This window comes from Mustela nigripes, chromosome 13 (assembly GCF_022355385.1).
Source record: "Mustela nigripes isolate SB6536 chromosome 13, MUSNIG.SB6536, whole genome shotgun sequence".
In the NCBI taxonomy this organism is placed as follows: domain Eukaryota; kingdom Metazoa; phylum Chordata; class Mammalia; order Carnivora; family Mustelidae; genus Mustela; species Mustela nigripes.
This window is the reverse complement of record NC_081569.1, coordinates 35793247-35816107: the sequence shown is the minus strand read 5'-3', so window position 1 is coordinate 35816107 and position 22861 is coordinate 35793247. Positions and strand designations below refer to the sequence as shown.

The 22861-nt window shown below is 37.1% G+C and overlaps 2 protein-coding genes across 2 annotated transcripts in view; one reads left to right on the top strand and one right to left on the bottom strand.

The window, feature by feature from the left end:
• Positions 1–882: 882 nt before the first annotated feature.
• On the bottom strand, positions 883–7990 carry PIERCE2 (piercer of microtubule wall 2; the record flags this gene model as incomplete). Its single annotated transcript, XM_059372068.1, has 2 exons — positions 883–1372; positions 7880–7990. Coding segments are annotated over 2 exons (459 nt in total), but the record flags the coding sequence as incomplete, so codon positions are not given.
• Positions 7991–8267: 277 nt separating this feature from the next.
• Positions 8268–22861, top strand: part of CCPG1 (cell cycle progression 1) — a 39099-nt gene continuing 24505 nt past the window's right edge. Inside the window, exon 1 of the mRNA XM_059371960.1 lies at positions 8268–8435. The gene's annotated coding sequence lies outside the window, so the exon portion shown is untranslated. The remainder of the gene's footprint in view (positions 8436–22861) is intronic.

The window sequence follows — 22861 nt, the reverse complement described above, 5'->3', positions numbered from 1 at the left end:
CTTTCATGCTCTCTCTCTCTCAAATAAATAAAATCTTTAAAAAAAAATTTAAAAAAGAAAACAATCTCATTACAATTGCACCAAAAATAATAAAATACCTAGGAATAAACCTAACCAAAGAGAGAAAAGACCTGTATTCTGAAAACTATAAAATATTGATGAAATAAATCGAAGATAACACAAACAAGTGGGAAATCTCCCATACTCATGGATAGGAAGAACAAATTGTTAAAATGTCCACTACCCAAAGCAATCTATGAATTTAATGCAATCTCTATAAAAATACCAACAGCATTTTTCACAGAACTAGAACAAACAATCCTAAAATTTGTATGAAACCAAGAAGACCCCAAATAGCCAAAGCATTCTTGAAAAAGAACAAAACTGGAGGTATCACGATCCCAGATTTCAAAATTGAAAATAGACATGAACAGACATAACTCCAAGGAAAACATACAAATGGCCAACAGACCCACAAAAAGATGCTCAATATCACTCATCATCAGGGAAATGCAAATCAAAACCACAATGAGATATTACCTTATACCTATCAGAATGGCTGGTGCCAAAGAAACGAAATAACAAGTGTTGGTGAGGATGTGGGTGAAAAGGAACCCTCAGGTACTGTTGTGGGAATTCAAACTGGTACAGCCACTGTGGAAAACACTGTGGAAGTTACTCAAAAATTAGAAATAGAATTACCATATGACCTAATAAATCCACTACTGAGTATTTACCCAACGAAAATGAAAACACTAATTTGAGAGCCTTTTGCAACTTTTGGAGAATATGTACTAAATAAAGCCAAGATTTACTAAAACATGTCTCTTTTTATTCTATTTTGAACACATTTTTATTTAAGAAGTCACTGTTATTCAGGTATCAGTTGAAATGTTTTATTTCTTAAAGTATTTTTTTTAACTAATTCAAATACTTTTATATTTCAAGTTTGGTATTCTAGTCTTAGATTTAAAATGCACTTTTCCTGAGTAATTTTCTCCTAAATATGCAAAGGAAAATATTTTCATAGAGTACGTTGAAAATTAGGAAAATCAAGGGTTCTGGTTCTATCAGGTGTAGTGTTTAGAGAGTTATTTTGATAAAATCCAGTAGCTCTGATATGGTTTGAAAATACTTGGTCTCTTGGAGTATAATTGCAGGGAAAAAACTGTGGCTTAGGTAAAAATTCACCATAATTACTTGAATTGGTTTTATACATAATCATCTTAGGTTTTGATAGTGAGGTAGCTGTATAGAGTGTCTTTGGGTCCAACATACATGAAAACACAGGATTTCCAGGATTCACACAAGGAGGAACTTGTTCAGGTTTCACTTCTGTTCCTGAATTTGAAGCTGAAGCACATTTCTTGTCCTAAAATACAAACATATCAAATCATTCTCAATTATAAAATTTTGGGAAAAAAATTAAAATTAGCACCAACCCTGTCATACCACTCACAAAAATTAACTCAAAATGAATTAAAGACTTAAATGTAAGACCTGAAAGCACAAAGCTCCTAGAAAAGAACACAGGGGGAAAGCTCTGTGATGTTCTTGGTATAAATTTTTTGGATATGACAACAAACGCATAAGCAACAAAAGCAAAAATGACAAGTGAGACTGCATCAAACTGAAAAGCTTCTGCACAGCAAAAGAAGTAGTCAGCAGAATGAAGAGACAACATACATAATGGGAGAAAATATTTGAAAATCATATTGATAAGGGATTAGTATCCAAAATATACAAGGAATTCATACAATGCAGTAACAAAACATAACGTGATTAAAAATGAGCAGAGGATCTGAATAGATATTTTTCCAGACAAGATGACAAATGGCCATCAGGAACATGAGAAGTTGTTTAACATCATTAATTATCAGAGAAAAGCAAATTAAAACCACAGTGAGGTACAACCTCATGCCTGTATTAGAATGGCTTGTGTCAAATAAGTGTTGGCAGGGATATGAAGAAAAGGAAACCCCTTGTGCACTGTTTGTGGGAATGCAAACTGGTACAGTCACTATAGAAAACAGTTTGGAGATTCCTCAAAAAATTATAATTAGTATTACCATATGATCCAGCAATCCCAGTTTGGGGTATATGCCCAAAGGAAGTTAAATCAGTATCTCAAAGGGATATCTGCACCCCCATGTTTGTTGCAGCACTATTCACAATAATAGCAAAGATATGGAAACAATCTATGTGTCCATTAATGCAATAATGGATAGAGATGTAGTATACTATATTCTCATGTATATATACATACATAAGTATTAATCATCCATAAAAAAGAAGGAAATCCTGCCATTTCAGACAACATGGAGGGCGTTATGCTTAGTGAACTAAGTCAGACAAAGAATATGAGAATCTCACATATATATGAATCTAAAATTTTAAAGTCAAACTCATTGAAACAGAAGAATGATGATTTCCAGGGGATGGGGGAAATGGAAAGATGTTGGTCAATGAATACAAACTTCCAGTTATAAGAAGAATAAGTTCAAGGGATCTAATGTACAGCATGATAAGTATAGTTACCAATACTTTATTATATACTTGAAAGTTGCTAGAGAGTAGATTTTAAATGTTCTCACCACAAAATAACTTTAATTATGTGAGGTGATGAATGTGCTAATCTTATTATGGTAATCATTTCACAGTGCATACAGGTCTCAACTGGTAATAAAAGACTGGGATCGTTCACTGCATATTTTCAGACCATAGTTCTTTTGAAACTTGAACTTAATCACAAGAGGAAATTTGGAAGAAAACAAATACATGGAGGTTAAAGAGCATCCTACTAAAGAATGAATCAGTCAACTAGGGAATTAAAGAAGAATTTTAAAAATTAATAGAAATAAATGAAAATGAAAAAAAAAACTGTTCAAAACCTTTGGGATGCTGCAACAGCGATTCTAAGAGGGAAGCATATAGCAATGCAAGCCTTTCTTAAGAAACAAGAGAGGTCTCAAATACACAACCTGACCTTAGACCTAAAGGAGCTGGAGAAAGAACAACAAATAAAGCCTAAACCCAGCAGGAGAAGAGAATTAATAAAGATTAGAGCAGAAATCACTTAAATAGAAACCAAAAGAACAATAGAACAGATCGACTTAACTAGGAGCTTGTTCTTTGAAAGACTGATAAACCCCTGGCCAGGCTTATCAAAAAGGAAAGAGAAAGGACCCAAATAAATAAAATCATGAATGAAAGAGGAGAGGTCACAACCAACACTGAAGAAATACAAACAATTATAAGAACATATTAAGAGCAACTATATGCCAACAAATTAGGCAATCTGGTAGAAATGGATACATTCCTAGAGACATATAACCTTCTGAAATTGAAACAGGAAGAAATAGAAAACCTGAACAGATTCATAAGCAGCAAGGAAATTGAAGCAGTAATCAAAAATCTCCCAACAAACAAGAGTCCAGGGCCTGATGGCTTCCCAGAGGAATTCTATCCAGTATTTAAAGAAGGAGTAACACCTAGTCTTCTGAGGCTGTATCAAAAAATAGAAATGGGAGGAACACTTCCAAACTCATTATATGAGGCCAGCATTGCCTTGATCCCAAAACCAGACAAAGACCTAACCAAAAAGGAGAATTACAGACCAATATCCCTAATGAACATGGATGCCAAAATTTTCACCAAGATCCTAGCCAATAGGATCCAACAATGCATTAAAAGGATTATTCACCACAAACAAGTAGGATTTATTCCTGGGCTTCAAGGGTGGTTCAACATCTGCAAATCAATCAATGCGATATACTATGTTAATAAAAGAACAAGAACCATATGATCCTCATAATGCAGAAAAATATCTGACAAAGTACAGCATCCTTTCTTGATTAAAACTCTTTACAGTGTAGGGATAGAGAAAACATACCTCAATATCATAAAAGTCATATATGAAAAGCCCACAGTAAATACCAATCTCAACATGGAAAAACTGAGAGCTTTTCCCCTAAGGTTAGGAACACAGGAGGAACACTATCATCACTATTGTTCAACCCAGTACTAGAAGTCCTAGCCTCAGCAATCATACAGCAAAAATAAATAAAAGGCATCCAAATCAGCAACGAAGTCAAATTCTCACTCTGCACAGATGACTTGATACTCTATGTGGAAAACCCAAAAGGCTTCATCTCAAATTGTTGGCACTCATACAGGAATTCAGCAATGTGGCAGGACATAAAATCAATGTACAGAAATTAGTTGGATTTCTATATACTAACGATGGGACAGAAGAAAGAGAAATTAGGGAAGCAATCTCATTTATAATTGCACCAAAAACCATAAGATACCTAGCAATAAACCTAACCAAAGAGGCAAAGGATCTGTACTCAGAAAACTATAGAACACTCATGAAAGAAATTGAGGAAGAAACAAAGAAATGGAAAAAAGTTCCATGCTCATGGATTAGAGGAACAAATATTGTTAAAATGTCTATGCTACCTAGAGCAATCTACACATTCAATGCAACCCCTACCAAAATACCATCAACTCTTTTCACAGAGCTGCTGGAATAAATAATTCTAAAATTTGTATGGAACATTAAAAACCCTGAATAGCCAGAGGAATGTTGAAAAAGAAGACCAAAGCTGATGGCATCACAATTCTGGGCTTCAAGCTCCATTACAAAGCTGTAATCATCAAGACAGTATGGTACTGGCACAAAAAAAGACACATAGATCAATGGAACAGAACAGAAAACCTAGAAATGGACCCTCAACTCTATAGTCAACTAATCTTCGACAAAGCAGAAAAGACTATCCAAAGGAAAAAAGATAATCTCTTCAACAACTGTATTGGGAAAATTGGACAGCCACATGCAGAAGAATGAAATTGGGCCACTTTCTTATACCATACACAAAAGTAGACGCAAAATGGATGAAAGACCTAAATGTGAGACAGGAACCCATCAAAATCCTAGAGAAGAACATAGGCAGTAATCTCTTCGATATCAGCCACAGCAACTTCTTTCAAGATATGTCTCCAAAGGCAAAGGAAACAAAAGCAAAAATGAACTTTTGGGACTTCATCAAAATCAAAAGCTTCTGCACAGCAAAGGAAACAGTCAAGAAAACAAAGAAGCAACCCACGGAATGGGAGAAGATATTTGCAAATGACAGTACAGACAAAAGGTTGATATCCAGGATCTATAAAGAACTCCTCAAACTCAACACACACAAAACAGACAATCATATCAAAAAATGGGCAGAAGATATGAACAAACACTTCTCCAATGAAGACATACAAATGGCTATCAGACACATGAAAAAATGTTCATCATCACTAGCCATCAGGGAGATTCAAATTAAAACCACATTGAGATATCACCTTACACCAGTTACAACGGCCAAAATTAGCAAGACAGGAAACAACATGTGTTGGAGGGGATGTGGAGAAAGGGGAACCCTCTTCCACTGTTGGTGGGAATGCAAGTTGGTGCAGCCTCTTTGGAGAACAGTGTGGAGATTCCTCAAGAAATTAAAAATAGAGCTTCCCTATGACCCTGCAATTGCACTACTGGGTATTTACCCCAAAGATACAGACGTAGTGAAAAGAAGGGCCATCTGTACCCCAACATTCATAGCAGCAATGGCCATGGTCACCAAACTGTGGAAAGAACCAAGATGCCCTTCAACAGACGAATGGATAAGGAAGACGTGGTCCATTTACACTATGGAGTATTATGCCTCCATAAGAAAGGACGAATACTCAACTTTTGTAGCAACATGGATGGAACTGGAAGAGATTATGCTGAGTGAAATAAGTCAAGCAGAGAGAGTCAATTATCATATGGTTTCACTTGTTTGTGGAGCATAACAAATAGCATGGAGGACATGGGGAGATAGAGAGGAGAAGGGAGTTGGGGGAAGTTGGAAGGGGAGGTGAACCATGAGAGACGATGGACTCTGAAAAACAATCTGAGGGTTTTGAAGGGGTGGGGGGTGGGAGGTCACAGTACCAGGTGGTGGGTATTATAGATGGCACGGATTGCATGGAGCACTACGTGTGGTGCAAAAATAATGAATACTGTTATGCTGAAAATAAACTAAAAAATAAATTTAAAAAATTTAAACAAAACAAAATCCTAGAGGAGAACACAGGCAGCAACCTCTGTGATTGCAGCCCCAGCAACCTTTTGCTAGAAATGTTCCAAAGGCAAAGGAAACAAAAGCAAAAATGAACTATTGGGACTTCATCAAGATAAAAAGCTTTTGCACAGCAATGTAAACAGTCGATAAAACCAAAAGACAACCGATAGAATGGGAGAAGATACCAGCAAATGTCTTACCAGATAAAGGACTAGTATCCAAAATCTACAAAAACCAACAACAACAACAACAAACCCCAAATTTATCAAACTCAACATCCAATGAACAAATAATCCAATCAAGAAATGGGCAGAAGACATGAGCAGACAGTTCTTCAAAGAAGACATCCAGGTGGCCAACAGACACATGAAAAGATGCTCCACATCACTTGACATCAGGAAATACAAATCAAAACCACAATGAGATACCACCTCACACCGGTCAGAATGGCTTAAATTAATGAGTCAGGAAATGACAGTGAGGATATGGAGAAAGGGGAGAAAGGGAAACCCTTTTACACTGTTGGTGGGAATGCAAGCTGGTGCAGCCAGTCTGGAAAACAGTATGGAGGTTCTTCAGAAAGTTAGAATTACAGTAAACCAAATCTAGTCGAAACAAGAGAAATTAACTGATAAACTTTGTTGGCATAATTTGTACCACCCAATCAGGAAATGTTAGGGTCTACCATGAATCTTTTTGACTTCCAGGATAATTGTTACATACTTAGAACTAAAATACTCATTCTTTTACTTTATGTCATAGGTTACTGCAGTTTTCTTATTTGGGTTTCACCCTCTTCATATCTGATATTCTTAAAATGTGGAGTTCAAATTAGATACAATTAAAAGAACAATAGAAGAATTATACAAAGAACAATAGAAGGATTATTTTAAGTGCCCTATCAGGTTACACACAGGATCAGCAAATATTATTAAGGATTAAAAGGTTAATTAAAAGTGTAAATGATTCTTCTAAAATTGAAGGTCTTAAAAAATTGGACTGTGAAAGTGCCTTGAAAGGAATAAAAATCTACAGAGATCATATTAGTGGTAAAGACCACTAATGTAATTTTCAGGCTCCCCTGGAATTAGAGAAAGCCAATCCACTGGGGTTTTTCAAACTCTTTCTTATAAACATGTACACATTTTTAAAAGATAAATAAGAACAAGTCATTGAGATAAAAATGCTCTTTATGGGAGCTGTAGTTTTAAAGTTAAGGTTTTTTTTTTCTTTTTTTGATGTTGTGTCACAGGTGATGTTAACTATAACAACACCAAAAGCAAAAACCCCCCCCAAAGTCTAATTTTGAGGCACCTTTTTGTTTCTGCTCAGGCCCATCATTCTCTTTGTTAATGCTTCTTTTTATCTTTTTTTTTTTTTTTTTTTGTGCCACATTGGGGGACAGAACCTTGTTTAACCCTAAACCTTAACTTGCTACGTTTCCCTCAAAAGTGAATACAAGTGCACTGTATTATTCTTTTTTCCCCTCCTATCCTTTTTGAACAAAGCAGTGTAAGGAAAATGTAAAATTAACAAGGTACGTTTTTCTCATTTAAAGCCATCACCGCAGTTGTACATCATCCCGTCATTTCATACTTCCAGAGGCAACTCTGGCTCAACGCGATGCATTTACGTCTGTGTAGCCCAGTGGTTGTCTAGAAAGGTGTTTCTTGGAGGTGGGGCGAGTGGCGGTGCGTGGCGCCCAAATTTATAGCGAGGAATACCAGCTGTCAAAAACATTCAGCCCTCTGCCCAAACCCACCCAGTCGTACTCGGTCATTCTCGGTATCTTCTCTACTATTCGGCCAACGCAGTCTTCTCCGGCAGCGGATAGCAAGACGACCAGGGAGCGCGCAGAGGAGCGGCCTTTCTACTACATCCAATTAAAGCCGCAGAGAATAGGAACCATTCGAAAGATCAATCGGGATCTACTAATCCTCCTAATCCCGGGAGCCGCCCTCCGGGTGAAACCGCGAATCCTTCAGAGTGGTGGTCTCCATAGCAACCGGCCGCGGGGCCGCTTTCGCGCCGGGGCCCGGATGTTGTGAGGATCGTAGCCGCCCTGCCTAGCTTCCTGCTGCCATCCCCGGCCGGCGGCGCTCCTCTTCGGGAGTCGTAGTTCTTCCCTCCTCCCGTGCCCTACATGAGGAGCGGGAGGGACTACGAGTCCCGGCATGCGCTGCGGCGCTCCGCCGGCCGCCGCCTCCCGGCTGTGGACGCCTGCGAGCAGGTTGTTGTTTTTAAGTGAGGCGTCACTGTGCTCGGAGCTGTGACCGCCGCCACCGCGACAGTCAACACAGTCGGGCGGAGGTGGCGCTGCCCGTTGAGGTACGGCCGTGGGCTGGTTGGGACCCCGGGAGAGGAGTCTCGGCCGCCTGTCGGGGCCCTGTCCGTTGTTGAGTTGTGTGGCGGGGGCAGAGGCGGTGTCTTTGAGGCAGGGGCTGCTCTGACAGGGGCTGCCCAGGCTGGGACTGCCCCGGCTGGGACTGACTCCGGCGGGAGCAGGTGCAAGGGTGGTCTGGAGCCGGGCGCTGAGGCGTAGGGTCGGGAGGTCTCGCACCCTCCGATCCCTGCTTGCGAACCCGAGCGGCGTACTAGGCGACTGGGGGAGCTGATGGCCGGGGGGACCCTTCTTTCACAAGGCTGGCTTGGGCGCTTCTTGGTCTTGATTGATGAGAATCCATATGGTAAGATGTGATGTGCGTCACCCGGCCGGTTTTTTCAGCAGGCCCCTCTCTTGGTGACGTTTGAGCCCCGTGATGCCAAGAATAGGTGGATTAAATATTAAATAATGCAGCTGAGATTGCTGCTTATACGCCAGGCTGATAATGATCAGATCCCCTTCCTATCCTTTTCCGCCTCACGCGGCCCACTTCTTAATCGATAACTTCTCTCTAGCAGCTGTCCACACAGTTCCTCGTGTGCTCTACATGTTTATCTTTTTTTGATGAATCCATCTCTGCCATTGGGAGCGGCAATTTTAACGAACTCAGTCAGTTATGGTAGTTGAGTGGGTGAAGTTTGCACCGCTTCACAATTGCTTTATTTAAAGACGAAGGGGAGCTTTCTTGTAGCTAGAAGAGGTAACTTACTTGAGTCCTGCGAATTTTAGATTTGCCTCCTCCAATAGGGTTACCTCCATTGGATAGTGCTTGAACTGTGTCTGTTAGCGCTTCATATTTTGGGTTTAAGGTTTGAATCTTATTAGGTCCCATATTTTTCAGGGGGATACAATCTATCACACCTTGGACGCTAGTGTCAATGGTTTACTATTCTTTGCTGAGTTCTCATCATAAAGGTGAAGGGATAGGAGAAAGCAAGGGTATTATTTTATTGCGTAATTTTTAACCCTTTAAGCGAAAGATAGGATCCTAATTAAAGAAGTTACTAAATAAAAACCATTCTTAAATAATATTCAGGGGTGTGGGAAATACTTTTGAAGTGAAAACAGGTTAGAAAATGGTATAATTCTGATTTTGTAAATGAAACTGTAGAACCAGAAGTGATCATGTCTACTAAAAATAAGCTCAGAAGATAGTTATAAAAGTGATCAGATGGTGAAACCGTAAATGGCTTTTTTCTTTATATTTTCTGGTATTTTCCAAATTTTCCAAGGAAAAGAACTTAATTAAAAAAAAAAGGATACAGGTGCAGCAGTTCAATAGGTCCTTTAAACATTGCTTTAAAAAACAAACAACAAAGAACCTACACAGAGACCCTGTTACTGCATCAACAGATTATATAAATAACAATTTAAACCTAAATTATTTGTGTGGAAGGGGCAAGAAAAGCATTTGTTGGATTAAAAAGGAAAAAAACCCCAGATATAACAATAATTCTTAATATCTGCATGTCTCATTTTAATCTATTTTCATTTTGCATGATAAAATCAAGGAGAAAAGTGCTTAGTCTTTAGTTAAGGCAGTGCAATGTTGATTATTCCTGTAAATCTATCAGGTGACAAAATATGGGCATATTAATCTGAAAAGATCTAGAGGTAGGAGAATTTTAAATTTAAATTTATTTCCAGTGGAAATAAAGAAGTAAATCAATGATAAAATGTGGACTTTTAAGGCTTGTTTTCATTAAATCATGTTGACTACGATGTTTTATACGGTACTGATATTTTGGATTGTGTTTACTTTTATTTTCTGTTATTGATATGTTGTATATGAATGGGTAAGAAGCATATTATTTAGCCCACATTTTGTTTTCTGTCCTAAAGAAAGGGTCACATTGGTCTTCTGTAGGAATATTCTATGTATTTTTGCAATTATCAGCCCTGAAAAATTGAGGTTAAGCCTCAACTCCCAAGTTTCTATTAAGTCTTAATACAATATCCATTCTAAAGCTTCTTTGTTTTTTAAGCTCTAGTATTCATATTTTATTTTCTTTGAAGCTTTGCTTCCTCCTCAAGTTTCAGTTCCTTTTTGCTATTTTGTATCTTTTAATTTTGTATATATTGTCTATTGTGTTAGTTCAGTATCTTACTAGATATCTGAGTCCATTTACAGGGCATAAGAAACATAATTGATGAACATGTTTGATTTACTAACTTGTTACACAGTATTATAGTCTCAGTTGTGTAGTTGCATTCTTATCTTAAGTTAAAGATTTAAAAAAGCTAGATAAGTATGAACTGCTAAGATCCTAGAGCAGTAGTTTCTGACATGTAAAGAACATGGACAGAGCAGCAAGGCCTGTTAAGCCCAGGATATTTTAAAACAGAATATGCAGACTCATCTAACAATGCAGAACTACTAGAGGCTGGATTGTTTGCATGTTTATGTGTGGTTAGGTGAGGAAGTTGCCATAATGTATGTAATAACTTACATTTTAAAGAACTTCCTTGCAGGCAGTTTTACAGTTTTGACTAGATTAAAATAAATTAGAGATATTAGTGTGTTTCAAAGGTCATGTCCAATATACTGCACCAGATAAATTTGAAAAAAGTTTCTAAATTTGGGTTCTAAGATGAAATTTAGCCCTATAATGGGGGAAGGATTGGAAGTAAGTGGTAAGTTTAGGAATTTTCTTTCTTTCTTTCTTTCTTCTTCTTCTTCTTTTTTTTTTTAAGGAGGTCTGATATGTGGAAACTTTGTTTAAGGGCCAGTTGGTTTTTTGAAGTAAGTATTAAAAATGAATAAAGTGAGGCAAAGATTTTCTTCCTTCACTACAGGAAGTCAGAAATCTAATTTTTCTTTAGTATTTGTCCGTAAATCACTATCCTAAAAACCTTCTGTCTGGTTCATACTACCATCATGATGAAATTACTGTAAAAAGAGCATTGTATTGGGAATCAGGATGTTTAATGATGTTGAGCACATGATTTGTGACTCTGTCTTGTTTCCATGTGTACATTGTACATAATAGCCAGTTGCCATACTTGATGGTGTATTTGTGAAGCTCAAATCAGGTATGAAAATGACATCACTTTGTAAGTGGCAGAGTGATCTGCCCATGCAAAGTATTATTGGCCTACATAAGTAACATTTATATAAAGTATATTGTGCATTTGAAGTGTGATAAGAATGTGATAGGTTTTTTTTGGTTTTTTTTTTTTTTTTTTGACTGGGAAGTTTGATGGAACAGTGAAATGGTATCTTAATTTGATATTTTGGTAGAGCTTTTGGCTTTTCTAGGTTGGAGGAAACTTGGCCCCTGTCCTGACTGTGACTTTGCACTCTGCTGCATTAAAGGTCCTGAAACTGCAGTGTGCTTTTAAAAGAGTAGTTTTAATTTTGGTTTCGGGTTTTTTTTTTTTTAATTGCACATCTAAAGTCTAAGGAAAATCATCAGTGTAACTTCTGACAGTAGGAGGTAGATGTTTTTAATGTTCTAAATGTGTTTTATGTTGTAAAATGTTACTTTAAGTTGACTTCATGACATTGAGCCTACACTGAATATGAAATCCTAGGTCCTTTGAGAGATACTTGCATGTGTAAGCATTGATTTTTCAGAAATAGTTTGGAGCTTAGATATCTTCTTTTGGGGAAGTCATCCCTGCCTATACAGCATCTGACCCTTGAGATTAACTTTACCTAAGGTGGGCATACAGAACATTCAAGTAAAAAAGTATTTCAGAAACTTTTCTGAGGACTTTTTGAGAGTACATGTAAGTGAAAGTGAAAGGCAAAGTAATATAATATGTATCATGCATGGGTTAGTGACAGCTGTTTATATGATTAGTTGATAACTCAGTATCTTTACTAACATTTTCTAAAATTACTACTAAAAAGTAACAGTGGATGTATATTTAATTGTTCAGTGTTTTTAAAAATGGAAAACAATAGAGGTGTAAAATCCCTTTGTTTTTCATAGAATTAGGGTGAAATAAAAGGCATAGATATGTGATGAATATGTATTTTTAATAAGCAAAAATGAATTATTTTTTAAAAATTTGAGAATAGAGGAAAACAAAGAGGCAAAACCCAATAGTTTTACTTACTTATTCATGAAAGGGAATAAGGGGCCACCAGGGGCTCATAGTGCCCAAGTGAGTATGGAGCCTTGGTCAAGTTTATATATATGTTGTCTCTTTTAGGCTCCTCCAGAATTAAGATAAAACAGTCTTTGAAAGCCAGGATTTTTTTTTCTCAGAATGAGTGTAGCTGGTGAAAGGAATGTTTACATACTAATAGGCATATTAATTTCCCCACAGTGTTTGAATTCATATTGCTGACTCACTTCATTTCACACTTTTTTATCAAAGGTGTGGCTTCTTTTAGATGGAAGCAAAAAAAGAGTACTTTCATCTTCAAATATGGTAGTGGTTGCTTTTGTTTCCTAATTTGAGGGATGTTACATCATTGAAGGAAACCTGTGAAGAAATTGTGTATTGACTCACTTCTTAGTTTATTGTCTACATCAGAAGGTTAATCTGCTGCCTGTAACCATGTTGGTGCCTTTTTCTGGGCAGGCATAAAGTGAAATTACTTCTCAGTTCTAGATTTTTTTTTTCCAGATACCTGTCTTTAGTGATAGATTTCAGTGTTTTAAATGAAATTCCACCCCATTAGAACTAGGAGAGGGCAACTTACTATAGATGGGTTATGGTTATCTTTGCATCCACCCATATGATGAATATAGTAGCCAAGAGGCAGGGCAACCATAGGATCACATAATTACCATAATTACTGCATTGTGGACTCATCAAAGCCTGATTTTCATCAAAATGTCAATTTTCCACTGTAAATTTCTCATACCGCGGATAGTAAATATTTTTCTGACTCCTTTCGGCCCTTTGTCTTGAAGAAACTGGTCATCCAGAAGATGATTGGATTTGTATCAGTCATATACTATACTTAAAATTGGGTTTGTATTTTTATTTTAGAAAAGAAAATATTTTTTCTGCTGACTATAGAGTTAATAAATGGTCACTGAAAATGTAGAAGATAAATATAATTTTGGTATTTTTTAAGATTTGAAAGATACTCTAAAATTTTAGTATTGCATGTCAATTAATATAAATAGCATTTTACTATACATGTTTGTCTTGCTTTTAAAAATATATTGATATTTCTCCATGTCAAAGCATGTTGATCTAGTCTGTCTTTTTAATGGTTGCATTAATTATAATACTACAAATTTTTATTTTAATAAATTCACTCTTGGTAGACCTTCTACTTTCTAATTTTATATTGTAAAAGTTGTTCTATCAACAGTTCTTACACATATGTGTATATGTTTTCATATTCATATGAATATTACAATCAGATAAATTCTTAGAAATGAAATGAATAGGAAGTGAAAGAAAATTGGTGGATGGTTACAGCTTATCGGCCTGTAGAATTTTGTTGTTAAAAATCACTGAAAGAAGAGGTGCCTGGCTGGTTCAGTCAGAACATGTGGCTCTTGATCTAGGGTTTGTGAGTTTTAGCCCCAAGTGGGGTGTAGAGATTACTTAAATAAAACTTAGAAAACGAATCACTGAAAGGATGATAATATACATTTCCACTGTTTACAGTTTCTGTTTTCCCCATATCTTATCTAACTTACTAACTTGTTTAGTCTTTGTTAATTGGTTAGGTATTAAAATAGTCTTGCTTCTCTTCATGTTATTTGGTAGTAAGTTAGAGCATTTTTTCAGTATTGTATGTTATTTTTATGTTTTCTATAAATTGAGTATGTTGCTTGCTAAATTTGTCTTTATGTAAGATTTCCTTGAAGACTTTTCTTTCTTTTTAAAGTTTTAATTAGTTAATTAATTAATTTGATAGAGAGCACAAGCAGGGGGAGCAGCAGGGAGAGGGAGAAGCAGGATCCCCACTGAACAGGGAAACTGATGCGGGATTGGATCCCAGGACCCCCAGGATCATGACCTGAGCCAAAGGCTGACGCTTAACAGACTGAGCCATCCATGTACCCTGCTTGCTAAATTTTCTACTCAGTGTTTTAACCTTTTTCTTACTGGTTTATTGGTATGCTGGAAGTGTTTTGAAAACTCTTTCATACATGTCACAGATATTTTTCCCTAACAAGTGTATGATTTTTATATAAGATCTTTTCCTTTACAATTTCCGGGTTTTGTGTAAAGCTTAGAAAAAGATTGTGTTTACCTCAGGATTATAAAGTGATTTTCCATTTTCTTTGAGTCTTTTTGTGGTTTAGTTTTGTATGTTTAAAACTTTAGGCCTATTTTACCAGGTGGTCTTAATGTTTTGTGAAGCCTTATATTAGTGTTGATCTCTCACAAGGCAAACAAAAGATGACATATTGAAAGTATTTTGTAATATCATGTTAGTGAAGTTTAATGGAGGCTTTGATTCCTGAATGATGCAACTTGGCAAAAAAATTTTTTTTTTTCCTTTGGGAAGGAGGATAGGAGAACAATGAAACTTGCTTTCTTTTTTAATTCAGAAGTATTTTATGTGAAAGTGGCTCTTGTATTTCTGCATCACTTTCATCCTCTACCTTTTACACCAATGGTGGGAAGCTTTTTTGTGTTGTGTTTTGAGCATAAAAAAGGCAGACAGCACTTAGTTCCCTATTCAGAATTGCCTGTCAAATCTTTTGTCCTTGATGTTTTTGGAAGGCCATTTAGTTTTCCCTTTGCTTGGTGAAAATATGTTGCAGGATTTATCTGCTGTAACAGTTTAAAAGTTCTATAGAAACTTACTCTTTTTCAAATAAAGGGTTTACCTGACCATTCTAGCCAGTAAGTTTGAAATCAACTTCCTTAGGGTAGTACTTATATTTCCCAAAACACAAAGGTCTAATGGGTACTAGGTGCTCTTAAACTAAGTTTATCTATTGCTAGAATTTGGGGACTGAAATAGGGTCCACATTGTAGATAGTAAAAAGAAAATTATAAACTGACCTATCACTTAAGATTAGACTACTTTGAAAAAAGGAAACAAATACAATGGAAGGTTCTTCCCTCCCACAATGAACAGATTGAAGACTCCTTAATTCCTGAAAAAGACACATTTCTCATCATCTAACTACTAAAGTATTTATGTCAAATTTTTTAGGAGGGGAGAAGGAGAGAGAGAATCTTAAGCAGGTTCTATGCCCAGCACAGAGCCCAGTGTGGGGCTGGATCTCACAACCCTGAGATCATGACCTGAGCCAAAATCAAGAGTCAGATGTTTAACCAACTGAACTACCAGGTGCCCCCTTGTCAGAATAATTTTTTAAACGTGAATTTGCCAAATTACCATAAAACGTAGTGACAGAACCATCTTAGTAATAAGTCTTTTTTTTTTTTTTAGTGATCCAAGATTCATTGTTTATGCACCACGCCCAGTACTCCATGAAATACGAGCCCTCTTTAATACCCAACCACCGGGCTCACCCAACCCCCTTCTCCTCTCCTCCAAAACCCTCAGTTTGTTTCTGAGAGTCCACAGTCTCTCATGGTTTGTCTCCCCCTCTGATTTCCCCCAAGTCCCTTCTCCTTTCCATCTCCCAATGTCTTCTGTGTTATTCCTTATGTTCCACAAGTAAGTGAAACCATATGATAATTGATTCTCTCTGCTGTAATAAGCCTTGATAAGTCTTAGATGGCTTTTTTTCTTGCATCATTATTTTTCATTGATGAAAAAAACCCATTAGCAACTTAAATATCCGCTAATAGAGTAAGAAGCTATGATGAATATAACAGCACATTATGTAGTCATTAAAGTCATTTTTCAATAATTTTTAAAGCATTAAAAATTTGTTAAACAGCTAATTGGGAAAAGTATAAGGTAGGAAACTTACTGACCCCAGTAATTACATAAAATGTTTGGAAGGTAACATATGTAAAAGTCAGGAAGGTAACAAAAGTAGAAGAGAAGAGTGATACAGAGGGAAGGAGTGGTAGGAATTATAAAATGGAACCAAGGATGAAGATATTCTTCTAACCACAATGTATATTATGATGTCTATATTTTTACCAAAGATAGGTATCAGGAGGGAAAACTCTTCCCATTACTGAAGCCCACTGGTCAGGATAAGCTCATTTATTCTAACACTAAAATCAGAAAGAAATTTCTGCTGATGATTTTTCTAAAGAAGATGCTTGAAAATGTAGTGCATGTGTGCTTACTAACAGTTTCAGGAAAGAAGATAATGACTTCAGTAAGGCTTTTTTTTTTTTTTTTTTTTTTTTTTTTTTTTGGTGACTTGTTAATGTAGATCCAAGGTACCACAACCAAGAGTTTATGTTGAAGTAAGGTTAAGTTGCAGCACTTCTTTGGGGGCTGTCTCTGTTACACAGTTAAGAGAATAAAATGCCTTAGCATATAGATCTAAACTAGATTTCACTGTCTTTAATACGAAACAGTGAGTATCTTCAGTATTACATCAGAAAGGCTGGCCTCCTGATAGATGCAAGTGTATATCATCAAATGACTGCTGAAAGTGAGACGGATAGGTGACACAGAAGCCAGCTCCAGCTGGAGACGTTCATCTTTTTTTCTTTTTTTCTTTTTTAATAGATTCTGCTAGGCTTTTTTGTAAGAGGTTTTTAGAGTTGGGGAGTATAGTAACCAGGTAAGACCGCTGTGGTGATGTGGCATTAGGCATCGTCAATTTTCTTTTCTTATTGCTGGAGACTTTACTGGGAAGCTGAAGAGTGGGTAAAATTGTTGGATAATAGTGCATTTCTTAAGCTTTTCTATTTCAATGTCTTCATTGTGATGTTTAGTGATTTTAGTGGCTCTAAATCCCTTTTGAAAATAGGGTTAAAAAATTATAACTATGCAAAGTTTAACAGAGGCAAATTTAAGGGTGGGTCTAAAATTGGAGCTCTTTATCAAAGCCTTGAACATAACACTAATAAGCGAAGTTACTTAGGGAAAAGAGTAATATAAACTACCATTAGGCAACTTATATGCTAAGAAGTAAGAAGTAAGTGCTGTAAATTCAGCACTTTCCAACAATTCCAATTTCCAACAATTTCCACTGTGTTGGAAATTGTGATCTAGGAAAACTTTCGTGGAGGAGGGCTGAGCCTTAAATAGAGAAATCTGAAGGAAGGAAGGAAGGAAGGAAGGAAGGAAGAAAACATTACAAAAGGTGTAACTTGAGAAGTGAAGACATGGAGGTGGGGCTGTCCATTCTGTATTCAGGAGACGCCCAGTAAGTAGATTACTTTGATGAGCTGAGAGTTCAGGAAGGAGGCCTAAGTGATTGGTAGGTTAGAGCAGGTAGTGAAAACTTCTGAATATCTCCCTAGACTTTGACTTTATAGAGAATGTTTATTCTCAGGGTCAGGGGGAGACTTTTAAATGGGAAGAAAAAAAAATTCTAGTACTTGGAGTAAGTATTATATGTAACCTGCAATCAGTTTAATCTTTGCTTGTATATAAGTGTTTAGGGTGGTTGTTATGTTTAGGAAGGGACCAAGGAAAGAGTTGAAAAATGGGTACTTGTGATAAATACCCTAATAATTAAAACAGCATTGTATTGGTACAAGGAATATAGATCAGTAACAGAATGGAGACTATAGAAACTGATTCATAAATGTATATAGAACTTTATGTAATAAAAAATGGCATTTCAAATCATAGAAAGTATAGAATTTCAATAATCAGGATAATTTCTAACACCAAAAGGGAGAAATCTGGATATACAAATTTAAATAGCTAAATATAAAAGCCAAAATTGAAAAAGTATTAGTAGACAATATATGAGAATAATGTTGTAATCTTTGGAAAGACTTTCTAAGGCAAGTTGTAAAATATAAGTGTTCTAAAGAACACCCTATACTCCATCCTCTACCTCTGCATAAAATTTAAAAACGTTTGTGGTAGAAGGTATTTTTAAAAATTGAAGAATTTTTGGGGCACCTGGGTGGCTCAGTGGGTTAAGCCTCTGCCTTCGGCCCAGGTCATGATCCCAGGGTCCTGGGATCGAGCCCCACATCGGGCTCTCTCCTTGGCGGGGAGCCTGCTTCTCCCTCTCTCTCTCTCTCTGCCTGCCTCTCTGCCTACTTGTGACCTCTCTGTCTCTCTCTGTCAAATAAACAAATAAAATCTTTAAAAAATAAAAAAATAAAAAAATAAAAATAAAAATTGAAGAATTTTAGAAGAAAATATTTGTGATAAGTATTTAATAGTGAATTATTTCATGACCCAATTTATAAAGAACTTCTACAAATCAATAAAGATAATTAAGAACGAATAACATAGGAACATTAGATAATTTACAGAAAAGGAAATAAGGATAGCCAATAAATATTGGGAAAGGTGTACAATCCCACTAAGTTATCTGGGAAATACAGATTAAAATAAGGAGATCGTTTTTGCTCATGAGGTGATCAGAAATTACATAGGGTCATTACCCTCCTGAGGTTATGGAGAAATAGGTGCCCACTATTTTGGTAGGAGATCTGCCTGAACCTTATACAAAATTCTGATCCACTCCCTCCCCACAATTCCCTGCCTTCAGTTTTCCCCTCTCATGCTTTATTTTTGTCCACAGTACTTGCCACGAGCTGACTTACTTCATATTCTGCTTGTTGGTGGCACCTAGAATATGAACTTTCTTCAGAGGCCATCCTGGTGTTCTGCCACCCCACTGTGTTGTATCTCTAGAACTTGAAATAAAATTCATGCATGGCATATAGCACTAGCTCAATAAGTATATGCTGCCTGAATGAACGAATGTAGTATTTATGTTCTCAGTTAAGGTAGTCTCATTTAAACGATTTCTGTAGGGCTGTTATTGTACAAAAAATAGAATATAAAGAACATTTTTAAAGTTTTTATTAGTTGGGGTGTTAGATTTTCTACCCTTTCTTAAGATGAAATCTGGTTTAAACCAGGCATTTTGATACCCTTTTGGGAAGGTGAAAGTTTGGGAGCCTTTGAAAAAGCATTTGGAAAAAGCTTCTGACTCCTCTTGATCACATTTATTGTCCAGCAGCACTTTTGGAACCTTTGCTGACAGCCCATTGGTTGGCTTACATTGGAATTATAGACGTGTGGGAGAATAATGCCCCCATTCTTCTCCAACATATCTAATTCTAGAAGATAACGGTGATAGGAAACCTTCCCCCTTTTCATAGTAAAATGTAGCTACTCAGGAAGGCTGAGGGGTACCATCATATCAGGTAACACTCATTCCAGTTGTACTTTATTTTTTAAGATTTCATTTATTTAGGGGTGCCTGGGTGGCTCAGTGGGTTAAAGCCTCTGCCTTCTGCTCAGGTCATGATCCGAGGGTCCTGGGATTGAGTCCCGCTCCCTGCTCAGCGGGGAGCCTCCTTCTCCCTCCCCCCTCACCCCCGCCCCATCTGCCTCTCTGCCTACTTGTGATCTCTATCTGTCAAATAAATAAAATCTAAAAAAAAAAAAAAAAAAAAAAAAAGATTCATTTATTTATTTGACAGAGACAAACACAGAGAGGGAACACAAGCAGGGGGAGTGGGAGAGGGAGGAGCAGGCTCCCCACTGGGCAGGGAGCCTGATGTGGGGCTGGATCCCGGAACCCTAGGATCATGACCTGAGTTGAAAGCAGATGCTTAACAACTGAGCCACCCAGGCACCTCCAGTTGTACTTTATGAGATAAAATTAATATTGTTGCTGTATTACTACTTTTGACAACTGCCACCTAAATTATTTTATAGCTACATCTTTAACCCATAACTCCCCTAAATTCGGTTCAGCTTCCTGCTTGGTGTTTCCACTTGGATTTGGTAATCGCTGTCTCAAGTTTAATGCCCCAAAACAGTTCACCAGTTGTTTTTTTTCATAGCTTACTGGTTTTGAAGCCTTCCTGTCTCAGTGGCAATTTCATTTTGATATTTGTTTAGTCCAGGAGTCATCTTTCACACCTTATATTCAGTATTTTGGGAAGTGCTGTTAGCTAGCTGTACTTTCAGAATACATATTATCTATCCAGTTCTTATTGTCTTCACAGCTACCACCCTGGATCAAACCACCATTATTTCTCAGCTGGATTATTGTAGCTTTGCAAATGACCTACCTGCTTCAGCCCTTGCTGTCCCCCACAGTGCTGTCTCAATAAGGCTACCAGAATGATCTGTTCTTTCCTCATAATTCTTGTGACTTTTAGTTTCGCTGAGAGTAAAAAGCTAAAAAGTCTTAGGATCTATAAGGCCCTGCATGGTCCATCCCCTGCCTGTTAGCTCTCTGTCCTCCTCTCTTCCTACTTTCTTGTTAGCACACATGCCTCACTGCTGATACTCAGACATGCAGGCTGCCTTCGTTCCAACTTTGTACCTGCTGCTTGGACAGAAAAGCTCTCCCCAGGTTAACTGCATAGCGATTTCATCATGTATTCAAATAGTTGCTCAAATATACTTTAGTTGTTTTTAGATTTTATTTGACAGAACGTGCTCATGCGCCGGCAGGGAGAGTGGCAGGCAGACAAAGAGGGGAGAGGGAGAAGCAGTCTCCCTGCTGAGCAGAGAGCTGCTTTCATTTGTCAGAAGACAAAACAGGACCGGGAGATTTTTCAGTGTTCCTTGCTTTCCTGAACACAGGGCTCAGATAAAGTTCAGCGTAGTCTACTACAAATAGAATTTAAGCCCCAGGAGGCAAGATTCCTCTATCTATTTTATATATTGGTATATAGTATTTTCAATACCTAGCAAGTGCTAAGAACTCAATAAATGTTGTACAGATGGATAAAGGAATTATTTAAAATGGCATTCACCTTAGGCCTCCTGTCTGCTGAAGAATGTGATTATATCAATGTGGAATTGGCCTTTATGCTCTTAGTAGCTTCATAAATGAGATGAGACTTCATGGAGTAAATTTATATCTTGTTATCCCCAGTATGTGCTATGTTGAAACATATGTCTGTAATATGTATTATCATTCTCTTGCGTAGAGTTCTACATATAAAATCTTAAATGTTGTGAAGAAATGTTCCTTAGGATCTATTATGAAGTGAAGAGTCAATTTAAATAATGTCGCCTGTTCTGAAATCTCTGGAGACTTTGGGTTTTATCCTGAAGGGAGTGTGATTCAGTAGTTTAAATGATCAGATTCATATTTTAGAATAGCTTTAGTGTGTGGGCAGACTTACAGAGGCGTGACTGGAAGGGAATTGATCACAGGTAGAGATCCATTAGGGAGCGGTCACTGAAATTGAAGTGGGAAATGAAGCTGGGTTAGGCAGTGGAAGCAGGAATGGTTAAGAAGACTTCCCTGGATTTTTGGGTCACGGTGATTTAGTTATCCTAAATCTAGATTTTTTAATCTGATATTTTGTGGCTTTTTCTTATAGCCAGATTGTTTTTGACTAATGCTGTTCTCTGAGATACCAAAAACAGGAAGAACAGCAGGAAGTGGTTTTCGGTTTGTATAGATTGTATTTGAATACCCAAGAAACCTAAGCAATTGGATATATATGACTGATTAAAGAAATTAAATTAAAGAAGCAATTGGATATATATGACTGATTAAAGAGATTAAAGAAATCGTATTTTTTATGACTTTGTTACTTCCCATAAACTCTGCATATTTCTAAATTATTAGTAAAGCTCTTAGAATGGGAAGGGTTTGTGCACTTGCCTTTGGTCAAAATAATGAGAGGTTCCTCTAGAATTTTGAGTTTCTTAAGGAATAGTTTAGAGTTGTGTTACTAACTGTATCATCATCCAGAAGTCTGTTTACCTTTTTTTTTTTTTTTAAGGGTTTTATTTATTTGTCAGAAAGAGAGAGAGCAGGCGCGCTCAGACAAGCAGAGGGAACTGCAGACGGAGGGAGAAGCAGGCTTCCCGCTGAGCGGGGAGCCTGATGTGGGACTCAATCCCAGCACCCTGGGATCATGACCTGAGCCAAAGTGAGACACTTAACTGACTGAGCCACCCAGGCATCCCACCTTTCTTCTTTTTGAGTGCTTAATATGTGTCAAGCAGTGTGCTGTGTTTGGAATATTTGATAGATAAATAAGCAACTATAGCACAACATTCTCTTTCCAGGAGTAGATTAGGGAAAGATACTAGTCTTTGGGGGTGGGGTCAGGGAATTGTTCACAAAAGTAATGCATTACTTGAGAATGGAAGGATGGACACAGGGGCTTGGGTTGAGGTAATGGGGTAGGGAACTGATCAGAATATCTGCAAAGCCTCAGTTGAGAAAGTGAAGCCTTTTAGGGGAATCAGAATCATGAGGGGAGAGGGAATGGGTGGAGAAAGGATAAGATGCTACTAAAGAATAAGCAGTAGATATACAGCACCTTTGGGCATTATCCAAAAAAAAAAAAAAAAACAACAACAACAACAGCAACAAAACCAGTATGAAAATCTTAACATTTTAAAGGAGTAATATATAAAATTATCATTTTAGGAAGA